The sequence below is a fragment of the Aplidium turbinatum genome, chromosome 16 (genome assembly GCF_918807975.1).
Source record: "Aplidium turbinatum chromosome 16, kaAplTurb1.1, whole genome shotgun sequence".
NCBI lineage: Eukaryota > Metazoa > Chordata > Ascidiacea > Aplousobranchia > Polyclinidae > Aplidium > Aplidium turbinatum.
The window spans coordinates 19,928,417-19,945,071 of NC_137487.1; the positions used below are offsets into that span (position 1 = coordinate 19,928,417).

Genomic DNA, 16,655 nt, shown 5'->3' on the forward strand with positions numbered 1-16,655 from the left:
GAGGTGAAACAGACTGTTGAGGTTTTTAGTGAACTAGTATTTAATTTAATATCTATTGATATATACCAGTATGTTTGTTTTGAAGATATGAACCATCAAAACTACTGAAGGAATGAACCAAACCTGCTTCAGTCAGCAGCTGCAAAGTGCAAACTTAATTACAAGAAGAACACAATTACAGTAGGCTAGTTTACATTTTGGACCGTTGTCAGTGTATTTTTATATAGAGTGAATTAAATAATCAATAGTGTATCAGTATCTTCAATCTTCATTGAAGAAAGGCAGTCAGAAAAAAGCTGACTGAGACAGCATTGACTGAGACAGCACCCAACCAGAACAGGTCGTGCACGTTATAACGTCCGCGTTTTGTCGCTTCTACCTTTTTGTAGACTTCTGCTATGTTTAGCATTATTGTTTTTCATTGTGATGGTCAGAAATAAAAACAAACTGAAAGTCAACCAACCTTACCAAGCGTCCACAGAGCAACACTTGTTACTATCGGTCAAGAACTAGAAGTAGTGCGGGTTGTGGTTTCCTGCTTTTCGACTGTTATTTTTAGAGTTTATGTTAAAATTTTTGCACTATTTTTTCAGATTATGCTGTAGATTATTTTTATTTGTGTTAAATAATGCGTTTATGATTATGACGACAACAGTCGAACCAAGCAACCGAACAATAAGAAACCTCGGCAAAGGGACGGAGTACTTCCGTTCAACAACTACATCCACTCCAAGTAAGTCCGGTGAAAGGAAAAGTTTATGAAAGAACAGCTTTCGTTTAATGACGGAAGGATAATGTTACTCTTAGGTGTGTCTTCTTTGAATTAAATGGATGCCGTGTAATCATAATCAACTGTAGATTTCTTTGTGATACCATGATGTATGTTTGCTGTGCAATCGCAATATGCTAAGATGTAAGGTGAAAGCAATAAATGGAAATTCGTAATATTGCAGTTGAGTGCATTGTTAGTTCAACCATATGCATTGTTTAGCTTGGCAACGAATTGCAATCTAAAAAATTATGTTTCTCTAAATCGAAAGCAAACTACTGTATATACAGTGTACATATTCAACAGCCTACTGTAGGTAGGTCATAAGCCTTTGTAAGCCCATGAAGTTGAATGTACAAATGCTCAATGTATTTACAAGTTTGGTTTCTCCAAAAGGAATGTATTTACTATTCAGCAGGTATCCATTGAGAAATAATCTTTTGATAAACTTCTTTATTATGTAGTTGTACTGAGTTAGTGAAGTCGATCTGCATCGATAAGCTTTTTAAGCTTGTTTTTAACATCTAACAACGTTGCAAACAGGCAAAAGTGGCAACTTCTGGCTAGGACTTGGTCTGGCATTGCTGACAGCTGCCTGGGTCTTGTTAATCGCCACCAGAATGGCCAATTCTTTGTATCAACCTCAGTAGGCTCTTCATCGTCATGATTTGACAATTTGTAATCCAGGTTCGGACAGTCGACGGAAATCTGCTGCTGAGAGACTAGAAGCCGACAAGCTGAAGTATGTGAAGAGTGCCAAAGCTCGACAACTTAAAGTAACTCCAGGTAACTATACTTTTAGAGCTTTGGTAGAAATGGAGATTTTAGAACATGGTGATGCGAAACGACATCCGCTTTCCGCCACACCAGAAGAGTTATCTGTTTTATCTGATTTACAAACTGTTATACTTTTTATAAGTTTATACTTTTTATAAGTTTATAAGAGTAGTAAAGTTGGTGTTTAGGCAATTAAAGGTTTTGTTGAAAGCAAGGAGCCTGTAGCAAGGTGGAACAAAAAAAAGTAAATTAATAATTTTCCCTTCTGTTGTTGCCGGAACAACAGAGCTGCGCATCCCGTAATGTAATGTTTTTGGGTAGAGAGTTCACTTTGTTGTACCACAGACAGTATGACTGTACTGTAGCTTAGTTTTACCCACTTGCCATTTCCTAATGTCCCATCTGGTGTTACATGGCTTTGCTTGCATGAAAGATACTTGTCGATTAGTGATACGCGACCGGCCTTCTCATAACTCGTTGTTTCACAGAATCCTCTCCTGGTTCCCTGCCTGACAATGCTGGGGCTCGTTCTACGAGGAAGGTGACGGCCAATTCACCTGCGTCTATTGGCCCCAATGACGTGCGCGATGACGTCAGGACGAGCAGAGGCAAAGATCCAGAGACGTTACGCCACAAGATTAACGTACCGAACTTTGATGCCAAAGCTAGAGGAGAGAAGAAGCAATCTAACTCCGGACCGGCCAAACATAAAATCGGCCAGAATGTCTCTACTAAGACTGGCTCTTGTGACAATCGGAGTAGAGTTCAATCTCCTAAAGGCGAGAGGTCAAGGAAAGGAATTTCCAGTTATCTAAACAAAGCCAAGGAAGGTCTTAAGGTTGTGACGTCAGCAAAAGGAAATGATGATGCCTGTACTGACGTCAGCAAGTCGCGGCAGTCGCGATCGGTAGCGACGAAATCAAGCCGGTTTCGTTCGTCCAGTGTCGGAGCGAACCAGCTTCGTTCGACCAAGGCAATCCCCCAAAAGGAACTGATCTCCTCCACGGATCGAGAGGGGGCATGGTTGAGCCCCCGAACGAAGCTGAAGCAAGCGAGGCAGAATCTAAAAAAAATTGAATCACCAAATTCTGGAAGATGCGATTTTTCCCTGACGCATCAACGCGTCAAAACGTCTGACGCTCAACGACCCAACGACGAAAATCGCGACAAAGTCGAGCCATCAAATCTGGTGAAGCTTCGTACAGCGAAGGTGGGGGGATCGCCTCGCCAGAGTGGTCGACCTCTGTCTGTGATCGAGAACAAAGTGACGAGAAGTATGTTCGAATCCTCCCACAAGGACAGAAATGCAACGAAGCGGAACGGAAACCGGGATTTCATGCGAATAAAACCAGGCAAAGATGAAAGCACTCCTGCAGGTAATTCTGGTGTTTGTATATTTTGGACACAATTCTAAGGTTAATCAAAAGATGCCTGATACCTTTTAAAGGTTTCTAGTTTTAACGCCAACCCCCTTTAATGACCAAGCGGTACTGGAGATGAGCAACTTGAGTCAAGATCAAAAAAAACAATTCCACGCTGTTAACTTCGGTGTCTGAACCGGTGTCATTGGTTGAAAACCTCTGCTAGCGTGCAAAACCGGCCACGTTTGTAACGCACCGTACGAATGTATCTCATCTAATCGATCGTTGTGTTGTTTTTGTAGGTCGGGCAGACCCTCCGTTAGGTAGTGCCAGTGAGCGACTAATGTCTTCACAAAGATTGAAGCGTAGGTCATTAGATTTTGCCAATTTAATGGACAACAACTTCTACTTAGCACAGGTACGTGTGATATTAATGCTTCAAGCGGAAAGTTGATAAAAGAATAAACAAATACTTCGATTCTGTATCTCTTGCTGGCGATGTGTTTCGTTTTGGTTCTTTGCTTTCTTTGAGATGTTTCCGCCAGACAGTTCCTCTTATTTTGATTCCTCCAAATCTTGGATTTTAAAACATTTGGTTCATTATTTGGTTGTAAAACAAGCAAAATAAAAATATGAATTTTTCAACTTCTTAACTACACACGTTATTGAAATTATTTTGCTTGCAATTTTGCCTTAAACCTCCTTGTCATTCAGGGAAACCCTTCAGCTCCCCTGGTAACCCAATCACCCCCGGAAGCAACCCCGCTAAGTAGCCTTCCCCAGGCCCAACCGCGCAAGTCATGGATTCGGCCTACCCCTTCCACGGGCGATGCGAAGAGGAATGCAAATCGAGCATCGTTGCACGAAGGTTTGTTACGTCATATTGCTTCCATTGTAGTGTGTCGTTGATGCACAATGCTTTGCAATCCATTGAATAACTTGTACAAACATTATCAAATGCATATTTTTACGTGACGGCGCAGTATGCGATTTGCCGTTCGGCTTCAACGTCGTCTGAATTGGAACAACATTTCATAACCTCAGCACCAATTTAAGATTTTATCTGCAGGTTTCGGTGTTGTATTTGATTATGTTGATCTTTGGTGTCAATTTCTCTCACAGAATCTGCTGTAAGCCGACCAATAGCAACGAAGATGAACATCACAGAAGCACTGGAGGAGATCCTTAATCCTTTGGAAGATGATGACATGGACACGGCATACAGCAGCATGTCTCCCGATGCCAGCATGGACTGCAAGACTCTGGTGGCTCCGACCTCCAGTCGGGATAAGAGAGTTTCCACCGTCCCGGATGTCAATGGCTTGCGGCACTGGGTGAAAGAAGGGGAAGTCCCTTCGAGACCCAAGTCCCGTGATAGTTCACGGTCCAAAACCCCGACAGCCGACGAAGGATTTAGCTTCGGGGCGAATGACGTCAGCATGACGTCACAAGAGTCTTCGGAGCGTTGGAAAGGTTCACAACATTCGTCGCCGGAGTCGCTCGGACGCCGTAACAACCAAGCCGACAAGCAACGCAATTGGTCGAAAGCGAATGACGTCACTTCACAGCCGCTGAACCGAATCGACCTTGCCCCAAGTCATAAAGTAAATGCGGGAATTCCTAACTCACCCATGCTGGCCCCACGCTCAAGGAAGGAAGTCGCTCCAGACTACACAAAGAAGTGAGTTTGAACGCTAACAAGTCTGTACAGTGACTGTACAGAATAATGTGTAAGAAGTATATGTAATAGTACAGTGTACAGACTGCACACTGTACAGTATTATTAGTACGTTAAATCAAAACTTTGTTGGAAAAACTTATAAACTTTCTTGAAAATGTTAGAAAGTTTAGTTGAAGATAAATGTTTCTGTTAATATGAAACCAAGGAACTTTCAGAAATAATTAATTAAACTACCATTCAACGTTTTATAGGCAGAGAAAACTTTTTCTCGAACCGTAGAAAATTTCATTATCATTTTCAAAACACAAAACGCGTTCTGCAACACTGTTTTTTGCACTCTGCAATGCCTGATGCAGATTTATCTGTAGATTTCCATCACGCATTGAAGCGGTGATCTGATAATGAAATTTTCTACGGTTCGAGAAAAAGTTTTCTCTGCCTATAAAACGTTGAATGTTTCTGTAGTGTTCATTTTCAATGTCATAGAAACCGTCTCGTAAGAATTATGCAATTGACAATTTACTGACAGTAAGTGTTTCAAAATCCCCCATTGTGACGTCATTGCAGGCACAGTGGCTCGCTCAGCCGGAGCACGAGTCGCGAGGATCACGTCAACACCATGAAGTCACAAAACACTTCCAGCTCTGCATCAGGGGACGTCAACAAGCCATTGACAGGTTAGTTCCTTACAAACTTGTTCTATCCTAAGTGATTATAATATTTTCACGCCAACGCTTGTATTGCGGTTGGTACGTTTCATCGCTTTTATTTCATGATATAGAATAAATTTTGTTTGTTCAAACTAGAGAGGATTATTCAAAGTTATCTATTTATATACCGCAAGTGTGTTCAGGGTGTTGTGTATAAAGAATGTAAGGAAAATGACGTCATGACATTTGAAGGGTCTCTCAGAGAGCTGTATCTGTTTATCGACTATGCTCTTACAGCGCTCACCGCGTCGGACTTGAAACCTAGACGGGGAAAACGAGAGGGGGCAGCCCATCATAAAGCCCCCCTGAAGCCAACCTGCCCCTACCCTGGCAACAACCATCGAGGAAGCCCCAAACGCCACAACAACACCCCAGTGTCACCTACATTGTCTCCGACCAAACAGGTGGGTGGTGCAAGTTTTAAAAATCAGTTTCGTTTGTGTTCCTTTCAGCAACACTTGAGTTGGAACTGAGAGCGAAAATGTTGTTGCAATCTCTACACCTGATTGATTCACTTTTGTTAAGTCACTGAGGCTTTTGTGACTTCATCATTTGTCGTCGTTCAAAGCGCGCTGTTGCGTCTTTGACGTCATATTGTTACAATGCATCGGTATAATTGATGTTGTTTTAGGCCGCTCGAATGACGCCACCTCACAGCTCAAGGTCTACGTCATCGACTCCTTACTCGTCACTGAAACGCACACCTACGTCATCGAGAAACTCGTCACTGAAACGAAATCGACAAAGGTAACCGACTTGCACAGATGTTCACTACAAGAGTTGCACGCCATCAACTCATTGTTATTTCACAAGCGTAGACACAAACGACCTGTTTAACCTGATACAGCGGTTTCGCTCTGGTAGTAGCGGTTTTTCACAGCGAACCAGCAGCAGCAGGCTAAAACAGGTCGTTTGTATCTACATTTGTGATTGTGAGTAAACAACGATCATGCTGCTAAAACACGAAACTCAATCTCTCATTGAATATTGTTCGTAATGACGTCACAATGGTTCAGGGTAAAGTCGGACGCGAGCGTCTTCCAGAACGAGCTCGACAGGTTCTTCTCCACCATGGGGATGAACGAACTCGCCTCTCCTCTTCCCTCGTCACGTGACACACTCTTCACCACTGCGCATGTGAGCTCCGAGTCGGATTTCTCATTTGCAGGTGGGTTCTGATGGGTCTTAATGGTATCAGCTTGTTGTGTCGGCTGCTTAGTGCTTATGTATGTTATCGCAATGGGCGCAAATAAAAGCGTTGTTACTATTATTATTGGTCGTGATGAGATTTGGTTAGATTTTAACCTTATCTGGGGTGAATCGTATCTTTCAAATTTATAACTTTGTCTTCTGTTACACAATGAGACTATAAAGTTAAGTATTGATGAAACTTTTGTGAGTACGTAAATAGCGTCACCGAGAGCTGGTGTATGAATGCTGAGTTGTAATTGGTCTGGTTTCCTCTTTAATCCATCAATGCATTATTTCGTCACTGATGCGCGTTGTCATCCAGGAGCGTCGGCTTACGTCCGGGATGGTCCAGACGATCCCATGGATGTGGATCCTTCAGCTACCAGCTTGGCCAACGCCCCATCCATCAGTATCATTGAAAAGAACGCTAGAGTCATGCGTTGGCTGATGGCCTGCAAGAAGACCCTTCCCCCACAATCCTCCCCTCGCCCACAAGGCACCGCCCAATCATACAAACCCTCCGCACCCCAACGCTTTCCTTCTTATCCACCGCCAGTACCCCCCCGAGTAAGTTCCTACCAAGCCGGGGTGGGATCTCTCGCAAAGGAATCGGATGTATAGCTGAAGCAGGTGGGCAATGTTTCATACATAGTATTTAGTAATATCCATAATGTGTTAAATAATATGATATACGACTATACGTTCTACTGACCGTGCAAATAAAGCTAAACCATCACAAGATGTATAAAGTGACAATCTGCTTTTATTCCGACGTTTCGTCAATCAGACACGGCTGACTTCTACAGGGAGCTAGACCAGGTAGAAGACCAGCTCCCTGAAGAAGTCAGTCGTGTCTGATTGACGAAACGTTGGAATAAAAGCAGATTATCACCTTATCATCTTGTGATAGTTCAGCTTAGTTTGCACCAGAAGAACGTATATCATTTTATTTAACTAAGTGCCTGGTAAACAGTCTCATTCAATTTTTAACCATAAAGTGTGTTTTTATATAGCCTACCAATGTGTCCATCGCAGAATGCGTTGCTATTCAGCGCTTTACAAAGCAGACAGGGTCAATGCAGCCGCATAGAGACGCAACCGAATGCATCATTGTTTGTTGTGCACTGTGCAGCTAACAATATGTGCTGTCTGATGAACGTCTCATGTGTGAAGTGAACACTGTGTCCACTTTATTGTGTTGATGCCTAGTAATCATCACTGTCGTGATCAGACTCGGAAGATCGAAACAGAATACAATAATGTTGATGCTACATTATGAAAACGCGCTTTTCCAGCGATGTATCGTGATGTTGAAGTGGTGCTTCTGTTCACACAAAGTTCTATCGCAGGCAATCCATTAAATCAAACTATTTTTCCTCAGATACGACCGGAGCTACCTCATATTCATCTTCCATCCATCGTTGCAGCTGCCTTCCATCATCTATTCCTTCCTATTAACGTTTTATATTTGCGATTGCTTTCAGATTTGTCTAGTAACATCAAGATTGTTGTTTTTGGTCTGCAGGTGGACCATTTCTCAGCGTGCTGGCGAATCTTTGTGCCAAATAAACTTGTTTTCCTAGAATGTGTGCTGAAATACCGAGCAGGGAAAGGAATGTGCCAACACTGGAAAAGCACGAACATAGATAGCGATGATTCTGATAATGCCATCTTGCTCCCATTCACCACGTTATAGGAAATAGAGAGTTATAGTAGAACTTTGTTGCTCATCCGCACTACGAGAGTGGAACCATCGGTGCTTGACCTGTAGGGATAATGGTATCAAACGCCCTCTTATATAGGATTGATGATGATGTTCGCCCTTCGTTTCCGAAGATGGCCAATGAGACTGAGATCAAGCTGCTTTTTTAGTGTTGACTTTGGTCAGTGTAGGCTACATGAGTGCGGAGATGGCTGGTGAGGCCTATCTGTGCGGTGAAACTTCTGCTGCAGGATGGACATTGGAAGGATGGTTGGCTAGGGCCAGGGTTGTTTGAGGATCGGGCCTTGCGATGTTCTCGTTTTCTGACAGCAGATAGCGTGCGGTGTTTCTCAGCTGATTCTGCGCCTTTATAAATAAGACTGCGCCATGTTGGTCGTTCTGCGGCTAAGTCTTCCCACGAATCTACGTCGATGGCGAATTCTTTCATGAAAGCTTTTAAAGTGTCCTTAAAGCGTTTTCTTTGACCACCTACATGACGTTTGCCGTTAGTCAGTTCTCCGTAGAGCAGTTGTTTAGGGATGCGATGGTTCGGCATCCGGTGGACATGGCCAGCCCATCTTTATCAAACGCTCAGTGACATACATTAATTATCCTCAGAGGTTTTGATTTTATCTCATCCGTGGTAATTTGCACCTGTTTGTCAACCTCTTACGGAGGATTTCTGTGTCTCCGGATCCGTTCAATTCTATCTGATGGCTTGCAGCAACCTACGATTTATAGCATCGCTGACCAATCAGACACCACCTATCTTACTTAATTTATGATAAAACAGAATCCCTCCAGTCAAAATAGACTGAACGTTTACTTCTGGTGAAGGGGATTTCTTGGTTAGGTCATGGTTAAATAATTTAAAAAATAGATTTTTATAGCGGGAATATAGCCACGGAGGAGCTCCTCAAATTTTATCTTGCCCCTCTCCAAAAAATAAGATTATAATTCTATAGCAACGTTTTAATGACATTGTATTACATGTTAAATAACGTTTCATGAGTGTTTGAAAAAAAGAGAATTTCGACACTTTAAACCCTGATTAACGTAAAGTCAAGATATAAAAGCATCTAATTTTAATTAGTGGACTTTTGACGCAGGACCGGTTACCGAGATTCACTGACTGAAGTTTTCCGATTGTTAAAATATTGTTAGGCTACTGGAGAACTATTCCATCTACTGGGTGCCGCTGAATGGAGAGCGGTTCTGAAATGCGTTGCTCAGGCGCACACTCAGAGAGTCGAACCAGCGTCTCTTGATTCGGGCGCGTTACCACTAAGTTAACGGGGCGAACGAATATGTAGCCTATGATTGTTTCAATTCCTCCACATGACCGAAGCAACTGCCGACCAGAGCGCGGTGTGCGAAGTCAGGTTTTTGGCCTCCGACTCCTATTTTTGCAAATAAAGCAAACTCCGGCGTTATCACACGCATAAAATTCTATTCTGAACACATGATTAGGCTACATAATATTAAAATCAAAAGCTGCAAGCCAACATCTTAAACCAGGGGTGTCCAACCCATGGCCGGCGGGAAGATTCTAAGTGGCCCGGGAGGTATTTTTCGAAATGATTTATATCGCCTACGTAATTCATGGCGAACTTGCATTCCGAAAAAATGGCATTTATTGTTTGCTTTCTTTATTATTCTAGTCTCCAGTGCAGGGATGCACAACTGTTCAAGTTAAGTCTGTACAGTGAGAGGGCTTATTTACAACAATTTTATTACAATAGGTCACAATAACCAGAACACATAACCCAAAATCGATGATGCTTGTTCAAGAACAGATATATTTCTCATAATTTATCAAACAAAGCTTTCGGCGACCTTCCATAAAACATCAATGCTGGTTTTGCAAATATTTTTTTATACAAACACTTGGCGATTTCTGATCCTCACTCGACCAATCACTGGAGGTGTTTTTAGTTTCAATAGCTTTTGTGAAAGCGGTTTTTGCTTTAATTAGTTGGTTGGTGTTTTCAAGGAAAGATCCAAAATGATGGTGGCAATGTCCAAATACACGATATCGACTTGCCCCTACATGGAATGCCGTCTTCATTCATATAATTCAATTCTTGTTTGTTACTGATTTCGTACGAATCAGCTGCCTGGATGCACCAGAAACCAAGTGATGATTTTACATTTAATTTTCTAATCAACAATGTTTGTGGCATCAACTTTATGCTTTGCATTGAATCAAGAATTTCTTCCATGAATGAAGAGTGCTCTATAACTTGTTCTTGTTTAGTTTGTTTTAATAATTCTTCGGATATTTGCGTCATCAACCAACCAACACGTTCAAGCTTATCTAACCTGCTTTCCCCGTCATAGTGATTCTTTACAAATTGAAATCTACAACGAGCCAATGAGATTGCGCAATCGCATTCTTTCACATTCACGAATTTCAAAACTAATTTCTTAATATTCTCATCATAAACGTCACGTGATTGATCGGTCAAGCGTGACGATTGATTTGCATCAACAATAGATGCAATCGAAACACAAACAATTTCAGCTTCTGGAATCTTTTCCAAACTCAACAAGCATTTCGCTTGGTCGATGCTTGGCTGTAATTTGTCCCATCCTTCGACATGGTTGATGATTATTTGCATGGTTTCCACCGCTTTTTGGAAGTTATTTTGTTGCTCGGTCAATGCTGAATCTGTTGAAAAATTAATTTTGAATACACTCCCGGATTTCATTTGTACATTCATGTCATGTTTTCAAACCGCGTTTATCAGGAGTTCGGGTACTTTCGCAATTTCTCGATAGGTGGCGGTAGATGTTAAAATTTATTTCGCTTGACTCTCGTGCGCCGTATTGTGTCTAGTTTTTAAATCGTTTAGTGCAACACACAAAGGATTTTTTCTACTTTTGCAACACACTGATAGTCTGTCTCGATCGCTCAATTTGTTAAGCGCCCGACTTTGTGCACATACTGTGGAAGGGTCTGCTACTATTCGGCGAGAGCCCTTTTCGGCGAGTTCCCTATTCGGCGATTTTTCGAATTTTTTTTTAAATTATCGGGTACCGTAGCCTAATTATCATTGCCGCTTTTACATCGTTTTAACGTCGCTAAACGTTCAAATAACCCCCTAACCCTTAATCCCCTAACCCTTAACCTCCTAACCCTTAACCTCCTAACCCTTAACCCCCTAACCTTTAACCCCCCCAACCCTTAACCCCCCTAACCCTTAACATACTAACCCTTAACCCCCTAACTCCAACCCTAACCTCTAACCCCAACCCTAAAACGGCAATGATAATTAGGCTACGGTAGCCGATAATTTAAAAAAAAATTCAAAAAATCGCCGAATAGGGAACTCGCCGAAAAGGGCTCTCGCCGAATAGGGCACTCGCCGAATCGGACTCGCCGAAACGGGCCATTCCGACTGTGGAAAGCCAAAGATCAAGCAGCACTGGTTCGATTCTCGGGGTGTGCGTGTGAGGAACTCATTGAAAGGACTGCTCTCCATTCAGCGGCACCTAGTGGATTAAATGACGGCCTGCCAAATAAATTTCAAGTATGCTGGGGTGTCATGAGAATGCCACAATGCTGATTTTGTAATTGGATGCCGCAGCATGGCTAAGTGGAGACAAACTTTGTACGAAGCTCGAATGAATGGCAGGTGGACACTGGACACCACTCAAAAGCATGGGACTTACTCTTGACATCGACAATCAACATGTCTAAAAGTAACTACAGGGATTACTTTTCCGTCCACTTAAATTAAACCTACAGACAAACACAGGGTATAATCCTGGATACAATGAAATCCGATGCATTGACTTTGTGCGAAAACAATTACAACAACACAACTATCTGAAGTTTCCGCTGTTTTGTAGTGAAAAGTAACAGCGAGAAAAATGTCATGACTAAATTTCAGCACTTTTTAACTAATGAATTTGATGACAATAGAATAACCTCAACTTTTTCATTTGATTTAGTTTCAAATATAATTACAAAATGATATCGTTGTGAAGTGTACTTAAAAACTTACAATGACGCACCGGGGAGTCTTGCCACACCACACCAAATGTATACAATGCAATGCATTATACTTGATATACATTTGTTTTCATATTGTGTAAGAGGAACGTATTGCCCAAAACGAAAATTAAACTGAAAGTCCAGTTAAATACAGAACCACAGCACTCAAAACAGAACAAGTGTTTGTATTTCTTACCTCGGTTTACTGAAGGAGTCAAAACCTCTATTTTCTGTGTTTGTGAAATAACTTTTACCTGAAAATAAATCGGTTGTTTAATTTTAAAACTTTAGATCAAATATAATTACTACTGTACTTTCTTAAACCTCTACAGCCTGTTTCAATTAAGATGGGGGATCATCAGAAGGTCCTTATTTAGATAGAATCTAATTGAATAAGGATCTTCTGATGATCCCCCTTTCAGGGTGAGACAGGCTGTAGTGGTTTCAGAAAGTAATGACTTTTGCTGTGATAGTCAGACATAAAAACAAACTAAAGTGAACTGAAACTTATCTGAAGGAAGCATAAAAATTGTCAAGCTTAGTGACCTATTTTAGGATCAATGCCTAAGTTTTTTAATTTATATGTTGGATTGTTGGTGAGAAAACTACTCGTGGTCGTGGACTAATGATACTTTAGAAGTTAATCAAAACAAAATAGGAATCATGTTAACAAACATAAGTAGACAACTACTAGACATGAATGTTAACAGTTTATCCTTCACTGCCTATCTCTCTTGCTAATGTGCTTTCGACGAAAAGCAATCGCTAAAAACAGTTGCCCTAAAACTCCAGTATGGTAAAAATGTCTACAACTCAAATGTTAGATCAATTGAACTCATAAGAATAAAAAGTGAGAAAAAATTTCAAACATTGACTCAAAAATGCGATATATACCTAGTATGATACATTATTTGAATGTACTACATTACATTTCAAAACACTAATCAATATTTTCGATTCGTTATCAGGCCAAACGCAACATACTAATTGATAATTTTTATATATGATATATATATATACAAGCTTTACCTTTCCCAATCTGTCAATGACGCTTTCTAAAGTGATGTTTCGGGAAATTCCATCCAATCCGCTCCTAGGAAACGCAATGGGTCTTCTACAAGGACATCTGCAGTGATGGAAGTAAGATTAAAGTTTTGTGTTAGGACATTCAGTATATTTATACTTGTTCCAAGTTACTGGGAGATTGATGATGACTTGAAAAATTAAAAAAAGATTAAAGATAGCTCTTCTGTATTGCAATAGAAACAAACTACATAAGTAGGCTAAACAACTTTTTTTAAATCTCATTCTTACCTTTTATCCTGATTGTTCTGACAGAATCTAACAAGATATTTGTGGCAGAAATGCTCACACGAGAGCATATAAATGGGGATCTTCAAAGGTTCAATGCATACTGGACATTTAAATTTTTCGGTGATGTTTGATGCCATTTTATATTATATATTCTAGCACAACAACAAATCTTGAAGTATACCCTACAAAGATAGTGAATAATACACAAACCATTAACTTTAATTATTTTTAGAAAACAGATGGATTAATTTTTATAGAATTTGCACATTATTTTCACCAATTTCCAATTTCATTAATCAAACAATCAATAACGCCCAACAAGACGAAGAGTTTTGTATTTTGATTGATTTTATTATGATAGTTAGTTAGTGCACAATTTTACATCCTTTGTTTTCGCCTGGGTTAAATGTCAGCAAATTTCGATCCGGCTTGATGGAGGCATTCCACGCACTCCTGTTTTGAACATTGACAGGGACAAGGTTCCCTTTTCAGAGGTCGCTCTGTACATTATCACACCACCTTTGGCCGTCTACAATCCACATGGATTACGCTCTTCTACTTCCAGTGACTGAACCTTCTTAGGCCAGAAGTCCTTATCTATTCTTTGCATGTGGCCATAACAATGGAGTTGCCTCCACTGAACATTGTGTACAATCTTTGATACTTGGAGGATGCCACGCCTTCTCAATTCTTCACTTGATTCTCGGTTCACCAGTCGCTTTAAGCATATGCAGTACGGTACTCCATACAATCATGCACAAATAAAAATTGAATCAATCTTGTAATTATTAAAATGTGTCGAAAATAAAATTCATTGTAAACAACAGCATTAGATTTTATAAACCAAATCTTCAGTGACACACTGAGCATGATCTATGAATCTTCTTTCCATCTGAAATTGATCAACAATCAAGATTCAAGCAACAACATGGACAATAGAGATGCAGCAAACCCAAAATCTTTATCCGCGCACCGCACCGCAACTGACTCATCTATCCGCGCACCGCAATTTATCTGGAACTTTGACACTGCACCGCAAATTACAAACTTTTTAAAAAATATTTTAACGCGTTATTTGTTAGATAGTCAATTGTAGCAAAAAGCACCCATGGCATATAACTGGTACGGTAACCTACCAGTACAGTTGTGCAGTAGGCTAATTGGCTAGGCTAACCACATCATATTCTCTTATCAGCAATGCATCTAAGTTCTAAGACATAATACAAACTAAGACAAATAGAATGTTCCTGGATCCACGGAATGGCCCGTTTCGGTGAGTCCGATTCGGCGAGTTCGATTCGGTTAGTCCGATTTGGTGAGTCCGATCCCTTAACGGGGGATTTTTTAAATTTTTTTTTTAAATTATCGGCTACCGTAGCCTAATTATCATTGCCGTTTTAGGGTTAGAAGTTAGGGGTTAGAAGTTAGGAACTCACCGAATCAGACTCACCGAATCGGACTCACCGAATCGGACTCACCGAATAGTAGCAGACCCCTGGATCCAGTATCAAGACTTTTGAACACTTTTTGTAGGCTAAGCAATAATGCAATTTTAATGTCAGTGGCTATACTTATGAATAGAGATGTACTGATATATCGGTATCGGCATCGGTGATATCGGCCATTTTTTGAGTATCGGTATCGGCAAAATTTGGCCGATACTGTGGCCAATACTAAACATGTAAAAAAAGGCGTTTGCTGCGGATTTTCTGAAGAAGCAAAGATGTAGACTTTTAGAAAGTAGTAACTAAGGTCACATTGAAGTAGAAAAATAACAACCTGTTCAAATTTTTCATACCTCACAATCCCATAACTTCTTGCGCGCAGTCGCGCACGTTTTGGCATTATTTGCTTACGGGTCATTCCATGTCAATTCAACCAAAAAAAAGCAAAATGTTAACCCAAAGTCTCGGATTTGGCTAAAATTAAGCTGAAAAGAAAAACTATGTAATTCTGAGCAAAATAAAGTTTGTTTTAGCAAAATCGGAATAGAGGTCGCGGAGTTATAGCATTTAAAAAAACAACACTTTTTGTGCTCATTCAACCATGACATGTATTGATTTTGACGCCAGTGACATTGAAACAGTCATAACTTTGCTTACCGTAGGTGGGAAAATAAGACTTGAAACCAAGTTCTATAGACAGATTATTGATTGATCTTCATGTTAAGCTAAACTTTTATTTATTTATTTTGGAGGTCAAAGGTCAAATATGGCAACAAAATCATCAACTTTTTGAAATCAGTCAAGCGTAACAGAAGTTTGAAGTCGAATAACTTAAATCTAGTTAAACGAATTTTTTTAAGCAAGGTATCATATGAAAGGTCTGTTCATGTAGAATCTATTTAAACTATTGTCATAAGTGATATTAACTGATATCATGTTCATAAGAGGGCGACAAGCAAAAGAACTGAAAAACATAATATTCTAAATTTTGTCAATAAATGATTACGGCTTCAAAGTTATAAGCATCATATCCATACTTGCTGCAAGTTTATCATTGGCATTAGAATAATACAGTACTGAGCATGGCATAGGACATGCATAGTACCAAGGCAAAAGAAATGAACCACTGAACAATAACAAAATGACAAAGCAAATGAATCACAAAGCATAAACATGGGAATCTAATAACAAGTGAGTTAAACTGGAAGAAGCACCCATAGCAGTACAGCTTGATACCATAACTGAACTTATCAATACTCAGTTTGATGTAGGCTATAATATATACATAGATCACTACAGAGTGGGATCTTAGATATTTGGGTTCGGACCAGTATTGGCAAAGTTATCGCAATTTGAAATTTCTAGTGTTTTCATTGAATTTTGCATAGTATTTTTTGCATATAACATTTCTTAATTACTCAAACTCTTGTAACTTGCAAACCTGTCAACATTTTTTTCTAATATTTTGCAAGGTCACATTTATAAGTAAATGTGCTGAATGAGATTTATAAGTAGTAATCATGAAGTTTGACCTTTAAACCTTGAAAATTGCGGCCAAAGTTATCTCACTTTTTTATGTGCAGTCATGCGTGACAACATTTCAAATGTCTATAACTCAAAATGGATAACTTGGATTTCAAATTTTTTTTTTTTGATCGAAATTTCTTGATGAGGAGATTACTGATTACTTACACCTATCAATGGT

The 16,655-nt window shown here is 40.1% G+C and overlaps 2 protein-coding genes across 2 annotated transcripts; one reads left to right on the forward strand and one right to left on the reverse strand.

The window, feature by feature from the left end:
- Nucleotides 1-597: 597 nt before the first annotated feature.
- LOC145785450 (uncharacterized) lies at nucleotides 598-8,068 on the forward strand. The gene is made up of 12 exons (XM_082597104.1): nucleotides 598-733; nucleotides 1,457-1,555; nucleotides 2,035-2,922; nucleotides 3,210-3,325; nucleotides 3,622-3,775; nucleotides 4,030-4,588; nucleotides 5,156-5,265; nucleotides 5,536-5,702; nucleotides 5,930-6,045; nucleotides 6,315-6,466; nucleotides 6,812-7,119; nucleotides 7,871-8,068. The coding sequence occupies exons 1-11, from the start codon at nucleotides 637-639 to the stop codon at nucleotides 7,108-7,110; spliced, it is 2,757 nt and encodes a 918-aa protein (XP_082453230.1). The 5' UTR covers nucleotides 598-636; the 3' UTR covers nucleotides 7,111-7,119; nucleotides 7,871-8,068.
- A 1,844-nt stretch (nucleotides 8,069-9,912) lies between these two features.
- Nucleotides 9,913-15,401, reverse strand: LOC145785451 (uncharacterized). The gene is made up of 5 exons (XM_082597105.1): nucleotides 15,304-15,401; nucleotides 13,506-14,397; nucleotides 13,221-13,317; nucleotides 12,388-12,445; nucleotides 9,913-10,862 (listed from the first exon to the last, which is right to left on the reverse strand). The coding sequence occupies exons 2-5, from the start codon at nucleotides 13,640-13,642 to the stop codon at nucleotides 10,180-10,182; spliced, it is 975 nt and encodes a 324-aa protein (XP_082453231.1). The 5' UTR covers nucleotides 13,643-14,397; nucleotides 15,304-15,401; the 3' UTR covers nucleotides 9,913-10,179.
- Nucleotides 15,402-16,655: the final 1,254 nt, after the last annotated feature.

Coding starts and splice junctions, on each gene's coding strand:
- LOC145785450 (XM_082597104.1), top strand. CDS start 637: ATGATTATGACGACAACAGTCGAACCAAGCAACCGAACAATAAGAAAC. Junction 4,589..5,155: donor GCTCCAGACTACACAAAGAA/GTGAGTTTGAAC, acceptor ACGTCATTGCAG/GCACAGTGGCTCGCTCAGCC. Junction 6,046..6,314: donor CTGAAACGAAATCGACAAAG/GTAACCGACTTG, acceptor ACAATGGTTCAG/GGTAAAGTCGGACGCGAGCG.
- LOC145785451 (XM_082597105.1), bottom strand. CDS start 13,642: ATGGCATCAAACATCACCGAAAAATTTAAATGTCCAGTATGCATTGAA. Junction 13,318..13,505: donor CAGAACAATCAGGATAAAAG/GTAAGAATGAGA, acceptor CCATCACTGCAG/ATGTCCTTGTAGAAGACCCA. Junction 12,446..13,220: donor TCATTGACAGATTGGGAAAG/GTAAAGCTTGTA, acceptor ATTTATTTTCAG/GTAAAAGTTATTTCACAAAC.